Source organism: Erithacus rubecula (genome assembly GCF_903797595.1).
Source record: "Erithacus rubecula genome assembly, chromosome: 3".
Classification (NCBI taxonomy): domain Eukaryota; kingdom Metazoa; phylum Chordata; class Aves; order Passeriformes; family Muscicapidae; genus Erithacus; species Erithacus rubecula.
The window spans coordinates 132,431,730-132,445,789 of record NC_136689.1 but is presented as its reverse complement, the minus strand read 5'-3'; the positions used below and the strand labels follow the sequence as shown (position 1 = coordinate 132,445,789).

The window sequence follows — 14,060 nt, the reverse complement described above, 5'->3', positions numbered from 1 at the left end:
AATATATGAAGTCTTTTCCTTCAAAAAGAGGCTTTTAAAAACTGGAGAGTGTATATGATCAGATCATGAGTAAGGAACACGGAACTGCCTTAAAAAAAAAAAATAGTGAAAAAATAAACAATTCGAAGACAATGCACTTTTAATGACCTATTTTTAAAGTTTCACAGGGGTAAAATTAATTGAAGAGCCAGAGATGAGAGCTTCATCTTCTTTAACTAAAACTAAAATGAAACTACTGTAGAACTTGTGGCAAACAAATAGAACCTAGTACCAATATATTAGAATATTTATTCCAAAATGTCTAACCTGGATGACAAACTAGAACTGCTTCAGTTTCTCTTTTCAGATGTTCCAGTACCTAAAAATATCTGACTGCTTCCACCTTTATACATGTATAATTCCTAAGTAATTTTCCTCTCCATGGCTTGTAGTGTTGGATATAAATGTCTTCAAGGTGCTAGGGTCAGAACTATCCTCAAATTCTGTTTTGTTTTTTTCACTGATTGCTTGTATTGAAAGTGAAAACACCTGTAATTCAAACGGGCTGTGCAAGCCTTTGAATTTAAGTTGAAAAATATGCCTTGCAATGAATTGCTCTACTAGAGTGACTTTAAAAATAAAGATTTTTGTGCTTCAATAAATGTATTCTGAAAAATGTTTGTTCCCTTAAATCAGTTGCTTCTGTATTTCACAAAAGCGATGATATATTGAACGTTAATATTTTTTAAAAAAAGGAAAAATTCCAAGGTAAGTAAAAGTTATGGAGAGTTATCAATAGAATTCATTTTAAAAACTCAGTCTATAATAATATGCCTGGAAATTTAAAGGAGAAAATTGCATGGAGAACTTAGATTTGTGGGAGAGGGCATAGAATTTGAAAGAAAATAATTCAATAACAGAAAAATAGGTTTGCTCCATAATTGCTAGAATCTTTTAATTATTATATGTATATGTATGGATTCTGTGCCTTCATTGTCTCTTTTAGATGTATTTTCACTCTTTTATTACTGTAATGGTACGAAAAATAACCTACATTAAGCATCAAGACAGCGGATTCAGTTATTTTTAACATCATACGTTAATATATATTTTGTTCTCTCTCTTTTTCTTCCCTTTCTTATTTTATTCCCTGTGTTTGCCTTTGGTTTTGGTTTTTGTCTTGGCTGCTGATGCCTCTTCCTTCTTTTGCTTTCTGTTTGTTCAGTTGTTTTTGGCCAGTTTGTGTTTTTCCAGACATCCCTCCATGACGTGGTTGAAGTATATGATGGCCCAGCCCTACAGTCGTCTTTGTTATCCTCTCTCTCAGGATCTCATTCAGGTATTATTTAATAAAACTCTCAGTATATCGTTATTTAGTTTTTTAATGAACTTACAAATAAAATGTAGTCAAAAAAAAAAAAAAAAAAAAGAAAAGAAAAAAAAGGATTGTCCTATTTTATAAAAATTCATCTGAGGCAAATATATGAGAAACACTCCAAAATCTTTGCATTGATGAATGAAGAAAAATCACTTTTTTTTTTGTTTTTCCTTTTGATATTTAGCTAATATTGTGGGTATTTAGGAGTTCCTACTCTGTGCTTTTATGGCTTTATGCAGTGAGTAATTTGAAATAGGTAGTAGATGTTTTAAAGGGAAAGCAAGGCATATTTGTAGAAAAGTAAAATTAAATAGATTAGTTACATGTTGAGTCTTTAAATAGAGATAGGGATTGGGATTTTTGTTAGGTTTGGGTTTTTTTCCCCATTTTTATTTAGGTTTTCTACATTATTTTGGAGGATGTTTATTGTGGTTTTCGTTGTTATTGTTGGTTTGGTTTGGGTTTTTTTAGGAAGGGTTTTTTTGTTTGATTTTGGTAAAGGGAAAAAACAACAAATATTCGTAGTAAGGAAGATGAGTTTAAATTCCCCTTATATAGAATGACATAATACTATCAGCATAAAATATTAAAAGTGTACGTATCTTATGAAATTTATTGAAGCAGAGCAGGGTTTGGAGAGTATTATTTCTAGCTGCAAAGATGTTGACAGGTATTTTCTTCAGTAAAAAGTGTCTATGACAGCTTTATATTTTTGTTGTTTGAGTAGGTGAATCTCTTCCATTGAGTTCGGGGAACCAGATCACAGTCAGATTTACCTCAGTTGGGCCAATAACAGCTAAAGGATTTCATTTTGTTTATCAAGGTGAGACAACCTAGAAAAATGTGTATTTATTCTATTCATCAGTTCATAAATCATCCGAGAGAAGCAGACTGAGAATGAAGAGGAAAGTAACAGCCTTTTAACAATAGAACAAGTGTCACTATTTCTACATGTTTTGAAAAATGTTTGGAACTATTTTTTAATCTGTATTTTAAAGCTGAGATCAAATACTTAAAAAGCATAAAAGGGGTTCAAAATTTAAGAAGACAATTACACAAAATTTCTGGTTTTGTTTGCTAATCTGATTAACAAATGCTAGATCCATCTGTGTGCTCTAAATGGTTTATTTCTCAATTTAAATGTGAATAGCTGTAAATGTTATTGCCTGTGGGCTAAAAATGATCTTACTAAGATATTTTTCTTGATTTATATTATTTGCCTTTTTAAGGGTCAAATAGGAAATTTTTATATACCAGCACTTGCAACTGCAATTCGTTCTTTCATTACATATAAATCCTCATCTGACAGTCAGAACATACATTTAGAAATCCACATGAATAAATGTAAATATCTGACACAAAATGTTATTTTTAAACTCTGTATTAGTTGAGTATCTCATGCTAATATTTCTTAAATGTGGCATTTTAGAAAGGTTTTCATGTGGATTTTATGCATTACTTCCAATCTTGGCAAGGATATCAGTGCTATGCTCTCCTAAATAGTAATTCAGACATCAAAAAGTGAGCAATCTCTATTGTGAATATTCATTTGGGGAATGTGCTCAACTGGAAAATAACTGAAAGTTTCTTCCAGACATTTTGAATATTTGTGGTTGAATATCTGTATTCTGTCACCAAATCTAAAATTAAGAATCCACAATTGTTTGCATGTTCACAGCTGTTCCAAGAACAAGTGCAACACAGTGTAGCTCTGTGCCTGAACCCAGATTTGGAAAAAGGATTGGAAATGAATTTGCAGTTGGTTCACTGGTTCTTTTTGAGTGCAATCCAGGCTATATCCTCCATGGGTCAACAGCAATTAGATGTGATACAGTACCAAATGCATTGGCACAATGGAATGATTCACTCCCTACATGCATTGGTGAGTTCCTAAGGCTTTTTAATATAACTAATATAATTTTTTTTAATATAACAGGTTAAAGTGTAGACTATTTTCTAGTTGAACGTGTTTATTCTTTGTCATTGGTATAGTATTTTATTCTTGCTTACTTTAATTTTTCTTTTTTATTCAAGGTTATTTTTATTCTCCTTTCTGTTAAAACTTCCCTATTCTATTTCTCTATTAACCTTGCTGTGAACTTTCACAAGTTTCATGAGCACGCTCTGCTGCCATAATTTATGTGATAACTTCTCTTACATTAACATCTCTGGAAGCTCCTGGCTTTAATCAAGAATCAGAAATATTAGTGTGTGCCCTGACTTCTCACAAGACTAGGATGCTTGCACACTGCAGATCTCTAGCAAGATATTGCAAGCTATTAGGAAGAACACTACTATAATAAAGATTTAGAATTAGTTAGATTAATATTTTCTTACTTGCCAGGAAAAGACCAGTAGCTTTTCAGATCAGAAAACATGCATTGTTTACTTCTAGTGACTTTGAGATTAAATTCTCTAAATTTTTAAATTAATGTGCATCCATTGATATTTATAAACTCACTTAGACCAACTGGGAATCTAGTAATTGCAATGAAATTCTCCACTTTACTTTTCCTGATAGGGAACAGAATTATTTATTAAAAATATCATAACCCATTGCAAAAATGCCACTGTGATACTGACTCCAGCAGAGTACAAAAACAGAGGTTTGGGTGAGTAGATGAAAAGAGAACAAAGAACATATTTTCATTAGGCTGATGTTTCATCTGCCATGCCAACCAGCTGATGGTGCCTGATAGAGTATGAGTGCTTTTTAGTAAATTAAAAGATCATCCCCAAAATACCAAAATCCTGCTAGAGATCAAGGCTAAGTGGGGTAATATTGGTAAATTATTATTGACTGAATTTTAAACACATGATGCCAATTTACACTATTTCAGGCATGGTAATAGAACCACAATTTCTATATCAATAGGAAGATGAAGTATATAGCTGTATCTCATTTAGTCTCCTGGATTACAGATAAATCAGTAGTATTGTTTAGTACTTTTCCTCTTGAATTATATTGCCCTGTTTTCTCAGATATCACAACTTTACAAAGTGTTGAAGTCATTCTTTTGGACACTGATCATAATACATTATCAATATTTTAATACATTATTTAGTCTATGAAGAAAAATCCATTTGTCTGTAGACAAGCTAAACAGAGGAAGGGTTACAGGCCACCTTTTGTGTGACAATTCATGTGTCAATAAGTGTGCTAAAATACCTATGAGGTGAAAACTGCATTAAACTAAAACAGTTTAATAATTGAAGTGGAAGAAGTAACCATATTAAATTGCCTTAATTCTAGTGAGTGTTTTAATATAACATATTCTCATAATAGACATAGAATTATTTAATCTAGAATCATTAAGGTCAGAAAAAACATCCAAGGTCATCGAGTTTGACCTTTGATGAAGCACCACCATGTCACCTACAGCACTAAGTGCTACATGCAGTCTTTTCTTGGACACTTACAGGGATGGAGACTCCACCACTGCTCTGGGCAGCACATTTGAATGCATAACCACTCTACCTGTGAAGAGCTTCCCCTGATGTCCAGTCTGAACCTCCCCTGGCACAGTCTGAGGCAATGTCCTCTTGCCTTATCGCTCCTTGCATGGGAGAAGAGCCCAACCCTCCCCTGGCCACAACTTCCTTTCAGATTGTAGAGTGATAAGGTTTCCCTGAGCGTTCTTTGCTCCAGGCTGACCAGCCCCAGCTCCCTCAGCCACTCTGACATTTAGTCTCAGAGCCTTTGCCTGCTTTGTTGTCCTCTCCAGACTTGGTCCAGCATCTCAATGTCTTTCTTGTAATGAGGGGTCCAAAAACTAACACAATACACAAGGTGCAGCCTGGCATCAACCATTCCATCTGTTCATCCTTTTATGAGTAATTGTTTAAACACTTTAAGTGGCACTAGCATTTAATTTATCCATGTAGTTCTAAACAGATTCTATTAATCTTCTGCCACACAATATGGAGCTACAATATTTATTATTAAGATAAGTTACATCTTATCTATTTTCTAAATCCTCATATTTGCAGCTCCTGAAATCCCTTCAGAACTCAGTGATGTTGCATAGAAGTGATACATTAGCTTTTAATGGACTTGATAAACCATCTCATCCATCTTTTCCTTCATCTTCAAAATACCAACAGTGTATCTGTATGCAGATTAAGATGTAATATTCTTTGTCTCTGTTAGAGCCTCTAATGATATAGACAAGATGCATTCAAGTTGAACATTCGAAAGAGATACTTGATGGTACTTAATGTGTCTGTCCTGTTTCATGCATAACATTTTATTAATCTGTGGACACAGATGTGATGAATGTAGTCTTGCAAGGATCTTGCAAATTCTTTACTGATGCAGTAGACTCACAGACTATAATGGAATAACTCACACAAGCAGAGAACAGTGAAGGAGTTGAGACTGGAGTTATTAATTATTTAGAGGAGCAATATTAGAAAGAATAAATGAAATAATATTAGAAAGAAAGAACAATGTTACCTTTTTTTGTGTGTCACTTTTTGTCTTTTATAGTAATACAATACATAGCTTTTCAAACTTCAATCTAAGTCTTAAAAAATGCTTTATTTTTGTAAGATTACCAGGAGACAATAGAATGGATTTCACTCTGTAAACATCAAATAAATAAGGGGAATATTAGCATGATTCTGTCAGGTAGGAAACTGACAGAATTGTAATTTTATTCTATTTCTTTTTGGTCAGTTAAAAGAAGAGTTTTGAGAAAAAAAAAAAAATTATTTTCATGAGGCATATTATACTTATTTTTTAAAGTAGCATCAATTAAAAAAGTTTTCATTCATTGCATAAGCTTTTATAAAAAGTCTTCTCACTTCTGAAGCTTCCAACTTCTTTTCTTGTCTAATGCATTTCCTTTCAGTGCCCTGTGGTGGCATTTTAACAAAGCGCAAAGGGACCATTTTATCTCCTGGTTATCCTGAGCCTTATGACAACAATCTGAATTGTGTGTGGAAGATCACAGTACCAGAGGGAGCTGGGATTCAAGTAAGTGCACTTGCTATTTGCTTGCTATCATCATATTTAGAACTGTTTTTTCCTGATGCAAAAGGTGAAAAGATCATTTATCTGTACAGTTTTTCTATCTCATTAATGATTCTGAAAATTGACTTTATTGCATATCTTTTAAATTATGCAGTGATTGAAAGTTATAAGATTTTAAAACATGCACTTGTAGCCTTTTATTTAAAAGGATATCACAATGACTTCCAAATGTATTTTGATACATCAGTGATACATCCTTATAAGCCAAGGGAAGTAGAGAGCCTTCCTAAGAATTCTGTTTTGCCCTCCCCAGATTTATATATCTTCTTTATCACAGTGAAATTAAATTAATTGCTTTCAATAACAAGTTATATATGTTTTCCTAGAAACTCTGCTAGTTACTCTATGTTTATGAAAGTTCACTGTGATGTGAAGATGCTTCATTATGTTTCTACATGACATGGGAATTTATTTTTAAAATAGTTTCAGAGTTCTCATTTAACTTCATAGAACACACAGTAGGAAAGTATCCATTAAGCTTAATCATGCATGTCTCTAGAGTTCACTAAAGAAACTGACAGAAATCTGGTTATTGCACAGGCAGTTGAATTTATTAAATTAGGACTTCTAAGCATCTTCTGAACAAATTCCTAGCAAAATGCACATCAAGAAATCATGAAAACATTTTTTCTATATCTATCCTAGTTCAAAATGTAGAAAATGAATAAATATAGAGCTCATTTTATGTGGGTAAAGGCTTAATAAAGAAAATCAGAACAAATGTCCATTTCTTAAAGCATTTAAATAAATTTAATTACAGATATTTCAATAATATTGAATAGCCTAAATCAGTTTTGAGATTGATTTTGAGGAACACTACTTGATTTAAACATCTGACTAGGACACCTGACAGGATATTTTTTTTCTGTGCATTTCTTATAGCAGGGAGATAGTTCAGAGGATTTAAATTAGGCAGTAGCTGTCCTTCTGATTTAGGCCATAACTGTTGCTTTTTGGAAGTGCTTATCTCTTATCACAGGCTGCATTTTTCAGAATCATTAATGAAGTGATTAAATTATTAACTGATTTCAATTTAGGTGTTTAATCCTTGTGGTATTCTTTTGCTCCAGAGTTGTAATAAAAAAGAATGTATTTTTACTGTCTCCAAGTATCTGAATCATGCTAATAGTCAGGTCCTCTTCACTGCTTCACTTAAGAAAAAGAAATCCTTTAGCTATAGTATCTGACCAATTCCTACAAAAATAGATACAGTATTTGAGGCCCCCATCCAAGAAATATGTAGCCAAACTGAACATTTATTTTATGTGGAACAAGGTCCAAGTCATATATTTCACATAGAAAAATGACTTCATTACTTGGTTTTACTGGAACTAGTGTTTATGTCTTCTGTTGCAACTATTTCATTCTGGAGGAAAAAAAAAAAAAATGAGGCAAAAGAAACTTGAACTTAATGAATAAGGACTTTCTGACAGGGGTTAGGGTTTCATCATGCCTCTGTCTCTTTTAAAGCTTTTTAGTGAACAGGTAAAACAAAAAGCTAACAGCAGAACCTCTCCCCTGCTAAACAGGAACAATAATCTGATATTTCTCTACTTTGTAAGGTGTGATTTCCCTGTATGAGAACAGGTATAGCCTCCTTCTTGCAGTTTGCCTCCTTAGCACTTTGCATCTCCCTATGAGAGGAAGAATGTTGTCACCTCTGGAAGAAGTGAAGTGACTATTCTGCCTTTTGTTTGTAGCATGCTAGTGACTGCTTCACCTCAGGAGTTGAGTTGGTGATGAAGGTAACCAAACACAGCAGTTTTCTCTTACCTGGAGGCAAGATTTAAAATGGCAAAATAAATGAGGCATCATGCATACCTCTGGGACTAGTTTACCACTGGAGCAATTACAGAGAGAAAAAACTGCAGTCATTGAAAATACCATGTTTCATCTTCTCCTCAATGTCCTCCAAACAAGAGAATCATATTCTATACCCATCTGATTTTCATGGCTGTGTGGCTCTTGGCAGAGGTAATATGTGGTTGTCACTAAGGGTTACAGGATTTATAGTTTGAATTGGCAATCAAATAAGAAATACTTGCCATTTTGTTCACTTAAGGATGATTTTCCATTCTCTATGACAAGGAGAGCAAGACAACTTCTCATGACTGAAAGCAACAGAGGCTACAATTTAGAGTAATCTTTGAGCTTGAATAGAGTGGAAGAAGTTTATGTTCTTTACCTCACATTTTTCTTCATAGGTGCAAGTGGTGAGTTTTGCCACAGAACACAACTGGGATTCCTTAGACTTTTATGATGGTGCTGACAACAATGCTCCAAGGCTTGGAAGTTATTCAGGTGACTGAAAAGATTTTTCAATAAATGATACACAGATTCAACTCTTTGCTGTAAACACACAGCTGTTTCTATGTGTGTAAGCATGCTCGACCATGGTATGTGTGTTTTCCCTACAATTAGCAGTTAGATAATATTATTTCTGTTTAATTAATCATTGCTTAGCAGATTTTCATAAACCTGTATCTTTTAAAATATTAGAAATAAAATAACACTCAGAAGCTTCCAAACTAGACCTCTCTTAATCCATTTTTTTTACAATTGTAATGGGGTCCAGAAATACAGACCTCAAAAATAGGTATCTCTTGATATTGCACATGACAAAAGGATGCATTCTTTATCCTTATTTAAGACAAAGAAGACAGTTTATTTTACCTTAATTTTTCTTGTTTTATTTTGTTTTTTTTTTTCATTATACTAAATACATGTGTATGCTAAGAGATCAGAGGTAATCGTATTATCTTGTCTTATGCTGAAACACAATTAAATAGTCCATCACATTTCTAAGAACAGTCCTGAAATGTATTTTCAGAGCTGCTTGATATATGTGACTGTTATGTTTAGAATCATTTTGGTGACAGGATTTGCTCAGGCTTTTAAAAAGACCCTAGTGAATATTTTTCCTTTTGTGGGTAAAAGCAAATAATATAAATTTATATTAGCCTTTCCTTGTCTATCGTTCATGTCTCTGATATTGCAGTGCACTGAAAATGTAATAAAACTTTTATAGAGACAGATATTTGATAGCATCTATGATGACAGAATATTGTAGAACTGGTTATGTGACCTATCTCCTGCTCCCTCTCCTCCTTTTTCTGTTTCTCTCCTTAACCCTGTTTCTACACACACACACACACAAACACACACACACACACACACACAAACAAACACACCCTTACATCTGCTTTTATTTCTTATACTTTCTCTGCATTTCAATAATATTTTTAATTCTTTTTCAGGAACAACCATACCTCCACTTCTAAACAGCACATCGAACAATCTGTATCTCAATTTTCAGTCTGATATCAGTGTTTCAGCTGCTGGATTTCACCTTGAGTATACAGGTAATTCAGAAATTTTCAATTAATAAAGAGCACTTGCAGGTTCCAGACATCAGTTCTACCTGAGCTATACAATAGAGAAATATTTAGTTCTATTGCACATAATGAGCTACATATTGTAACCTCAAAGTCATTAGTAAAACCTAATTGAAATCCAAGTGAGCAAATTAAGGCCTGAAAAATGTACTATAAGGACTGAAATTTAGTTTGCCTTGCTTTCATCCTCAAGTTGCTTTTGCTCTCTGGAAAAGTTTTCTGACCTACAGCAGAGAGAAATAAATGCAGATATGCTCATGTGACAATCCTAATTCATTATGTGCAGTGCAGCCCTGGTCTCTTCCTACAGATGCCACCCCTGCAGCTCCCCACCCCACCACTCATTGCCAAAATCTACAAATTATGCTCAATGCAATTATATATGTACTTTACAGTATGTATGTGGAGGACACAAATTTTAGTCACCCTTGGCAAAGAGTAGAGAAGGAATAGTCTGAAAATAGCAGCTGTGCATCTCTGCTGAGAAATGCCTGCAGGTTGGTGAGAACACTGAATTATTTCAAATGGCTTTTATTATTGCTGAGTACCTCACTAGAGGAAAAGGCAGTAATTATAAACATGCTTTCTGTCTGAATGACTTTGTCTCAGATGACTGACAGGAATCCTGGCAATCACCAGCTGTGAGGTTCCCTCTGCTTATATTGGTTCTGGTGTCTGATCTGCATAATTGTGTCGCTGTTATTTCTTGTCAGTTTTACCATATGCAAATCCCATGCTCTGGTTGTCTGATTAGCCAGTTGGAGAACACAGCCTTGCAAAATTACTGCCTGATCTCTTGTCTATAACTAAACATTAATTATAGGTAGAATTATTCTGCCATTTCCTTGAAATGCAGATAGTCTCTCCGCTGCTTACAACTTTAGATGAGAAAAAAATGTCAGGAAGTTATGAAAATGAAATAAAATGAGACTGAATCCAGTGAAAGTGAAAATGCACTTTCAAAACCTTTGTATTCCCACATGTCCAAATAATATGTGTAATACTCTGCTTGTATAAAACCTCCACCTTTAAAAAAAGGCTCACTTTACACTATTTAAACTATTGGCCCATATCAAGAATCAAATACGTGTGTGGATTTATACAGGGATGTATGTGTGAATCTGCACAAAAATAGTGTTTTATGTGTGAGTGTATAAACCCAAAGTATAAGTTGAAAAATTGTGATTCAGCAAATAATACTGATGTCTCTCAGTAGATATCCAATTAACCAGTAGCTCAGTGAAATATGCTGTTTTACAAGATAAATGATTAATTAACTTTTCTTGTTCAATTGATAGAGATATGTGATTAAAACATCATACAGTCTGTAATGATTTAATCCAGGCAGTAACTAAGCACCATAAAGCTGCTTGCTCACTTCCCTCCCCCTGCTCCGAAGTAGGATAGGAAACAGATTAGGAAAAAACAGTTTAATAGAACAGAAAATGAAGGGAAAATACTAATAATGTATAAATAAACAAAATAATAACAATCAAATTCAAATATACAAAACAAAAGATGCACAATGCAGTTGTTCACCACCCACTGACTGATACCCAACCAGTTCACAAGCAGCAGCTCCCAGCCAGTTTTTCCCTTATTTTATATGCTGAGCATGGTATCATATGGTATGGAATTTGTTCAGTTGGGGTCAGCTGTCCTGAAATCTTATATTTAATTGCTTAGTGTGGATTTCAAGTCCTGGGAACCAGCTGTTTCACTCCTTGAATCCATGACTCTTACTCCTCCACTATTCTCTATGAAAGATATAGTCTTATTACCTGTGAATTTATTTTTTTTTCATCTGTCATTCAATCGTCTTTCAAGAAGAGACTATGGAAAATTCTGCACTGGACTGAATCACAAATTTGATATGGGAGTTTAAAGCTAAGGGACAACACTTTGTTGCCATTGCTAGGAAGGAAGACAACAGAAACTGTACCTTGTGTATCTTTTACATTTTTGTCTCTTGCATTTTTCTACAACTAAGAGGATGTTTTCTTGCAATTCCAGAACTCACTAAACTGCTGTATTTATGAGGAAATTTCTACAGAAAGAGGTGCAGAATTGCTCTCTTCAGTTGTCGTGGTGATATTTGACTCTCAGACAGCAGTTCCTGCTCTAAAAGCTGTGATTATGTTTATAAAGATAGCTAGTAGATGGAAAGTAAGGGCCAGATTTTAATGTCAGTGTTTCATAAATTTATTTAATTCAATTGGAGCACGTGCTGGCCATGGACATCATGAGGAGTCAGCTAAATTAAAGTCCTGGTCTTTGAAGTATTGGTGCATGGCTCTCATGCAAAATCACATCAAAGTTAAAGAGTTATATTAAGCATTTTTCAAGTGAGCTTGTCATGGAGATTGTTTTCGTTCAATTTGTAGTGCATCTTGCAAGTCTGTTTCACCAGTTCTAGGAGACAAGTCTGAGGGGAAGTGCAGCCAATTTGCCAAAATTATTACATTTTCATTTCTGCAACAGATTTCTCTAAGAAGGTTTCATTCAGTTACATTTCCAATCTCTCTTTTTGTCCCTTATGAAGGTTTTTTGTCCTGTCTACTAGGGATTATTTTTTCAGCGTTTAAAAATCCAAATGCTAATATAAAAGTGAAAGAAAACAGAAGGAACTTTATTTGTTGAAGAAATATTTTAACATCAAGTAAATGATGCTTTGACATAAAGAATTTGGTGTTCATTTGTGAAACTGAATAGTGTTCTTATATATATTTTTCTATCATATTTTTACTTCTCTGTTGAATCCATAAATTGTTATTTTATCCATAATATTAATTTTTGTATTACATTGGATATCTTAAATACAAAAATATATTTCATTGAAAATACATTATATCACCTGAACTTTGCCAACAAAGAACACCACAGAATGGTTTGTTAAACACTTCCATAATGTTTATATGCTTTATACCACTATAAAAATTTTGATTTATTGCCCATTTTCTCTAACTAAAGTTTTGTATTATCAAAAATTTCATTGGTAGGTTTTTGTGTTGAGCATAACAGGAGCTGCTGGAGACAAGACATAGCAAATAGCTAATTTTTCTTTATATACAGTTCTTATCTGAAAAGTAGAAAATATTGAATGTTTTCATTGAATGCATATGTTAAAACCTCTTTTTGTTGCCATTGGCTATGAAACTTCAAGAATCTAACATATTTTACCATGACAGTAGTATAATGTAGTTCAAGAAGTTATTCATGCACCACAAATAATGAAGAGACTGTGCTTTATTAATACATTTATGAGTACATTTATGACCTCAATAAATATAATGACACTTCAGAGACACAAGTTCTGATCTAGTCCTTGGCTGGGAAGATGTCAAAATTTGTTTCAGTTTCTTGAAAGATATTTTAGATGTTCAGAATGATTTTTTTTCCCAAATATTATTTTATTAATTGAAGTGAGAGACAATAGGATGATACCTGTGAATGTGGTTTGGGTGCTAAGGTAGCCTGAGAAAGGCATCTAGGTGAACTAATTTTTCATTTTTCATGGCCTGGGTGTTCACATAGGTTATGTTCTTCAACTGAAGGTTCAGTAACTGGAAACTGAAACCTACTAATTCTTTGTTTGACGGTTCAAAATAGATTATAAGCAATCATCTGTGCAAGCCAAGCAAACTTGTTATTTTGCATTTGTACTTTGTATATTGACTGGATTGCAGTCTAGATGTCTGAAATCTAAAAAGTCGATCCAGGTCCATCAGTCATTTTCAAAACAGGTTCTTGGCTCTTCTCTAGTTTGAGAACAGAAGATAGAATTTGAAAGCAAAAATATTCATTAGCTCTCGTCTTTCATATTGTATAAAAATGCACAATTTTAACTCTTCAAATGGTAGTTTTTACTTAGTGAGGATCTTATATGAATTGATAAGTTACTTTAGAAAGTTTTAAAACATACAGATTTTGATAATATTCTGAAGTAGTAAGTGTCCATAATTGAATCCCATCATGTTTCTCTATTATCCTGTGTACTAATGCCCAATTGTGTAATAGTCCTGACTTCACAGCTTGAGTTTAATTCTTACAATAGACAAAGAAAGCAACTCAGTTGATTACACTTTCTTACATTCCTGGACCTTCCTGGGTAGATGCAATGAAAATAATTCTTTGTTTTTTTGATGATTATGAAAAAAAAGCACATGATCTCTTAGCATTCTATTCTAATCTATTCTATTGCAATCAGAAATTAAAAATATTAGTGTTATAACTCTATAGATACTTCTTGAAACATAACAGATTAGATTAAATT

At 33.4% G+C, this 14,060-nt stretch overlaps 1 protein-coding gene and 1 long non-coding RNA gene across 4 annotated transcripts in view; one reads left to right on the top strand and one right to left on the bottom strand.

Moving 5' to 3' along the window:
- The window catches only part of CSMD3 (CUB and Sushi multiple domains 3), a 568,112-nt gene that overhangs the window by 454,527 nt on the left and 99,525 nt on the right, over positions 1-14,060 (top strand). For 2 of the 3 annotated variants that reach the window (XM_079302231.1, XM_079302230.1), the window contains 6 exons: positions 1,205-1,318; positions 2,085-2,180; positions 3,036-3,239; positions 6,211-6,335; positions 8,597-8,693; positions 9,650-9,754. In XM_079302231.1, coding sequence (XP_079158357.1) covers positions 1,205-1,318; positions 2,085-2,180; positions 3,036-3,239; positions 6,211-6,335; positions 8,597-8,693; positions 9,650-9,754 — 741 coding nt within the window. The remainder of the gene's footprint in view (positions 1-1,204; positions 1,319-2,084; positions 2,181-3,035; positions 3,240-6,210; positions 6,336-8,596; positions 8,694-9,649; positions 9,755-14,060) is intronic. The other variant, XM_079302232.1, reaches the window with a different exon arrangement.
- LOC306800288 overlaps positions 1-14,060 on the bottom strand; it is a 448,386-nt gene that overhangs the window by 335,341 nt on the left and 98,985 nt on the right. The gene's annotated exons all lie outside the window — the stretch shown is intronic.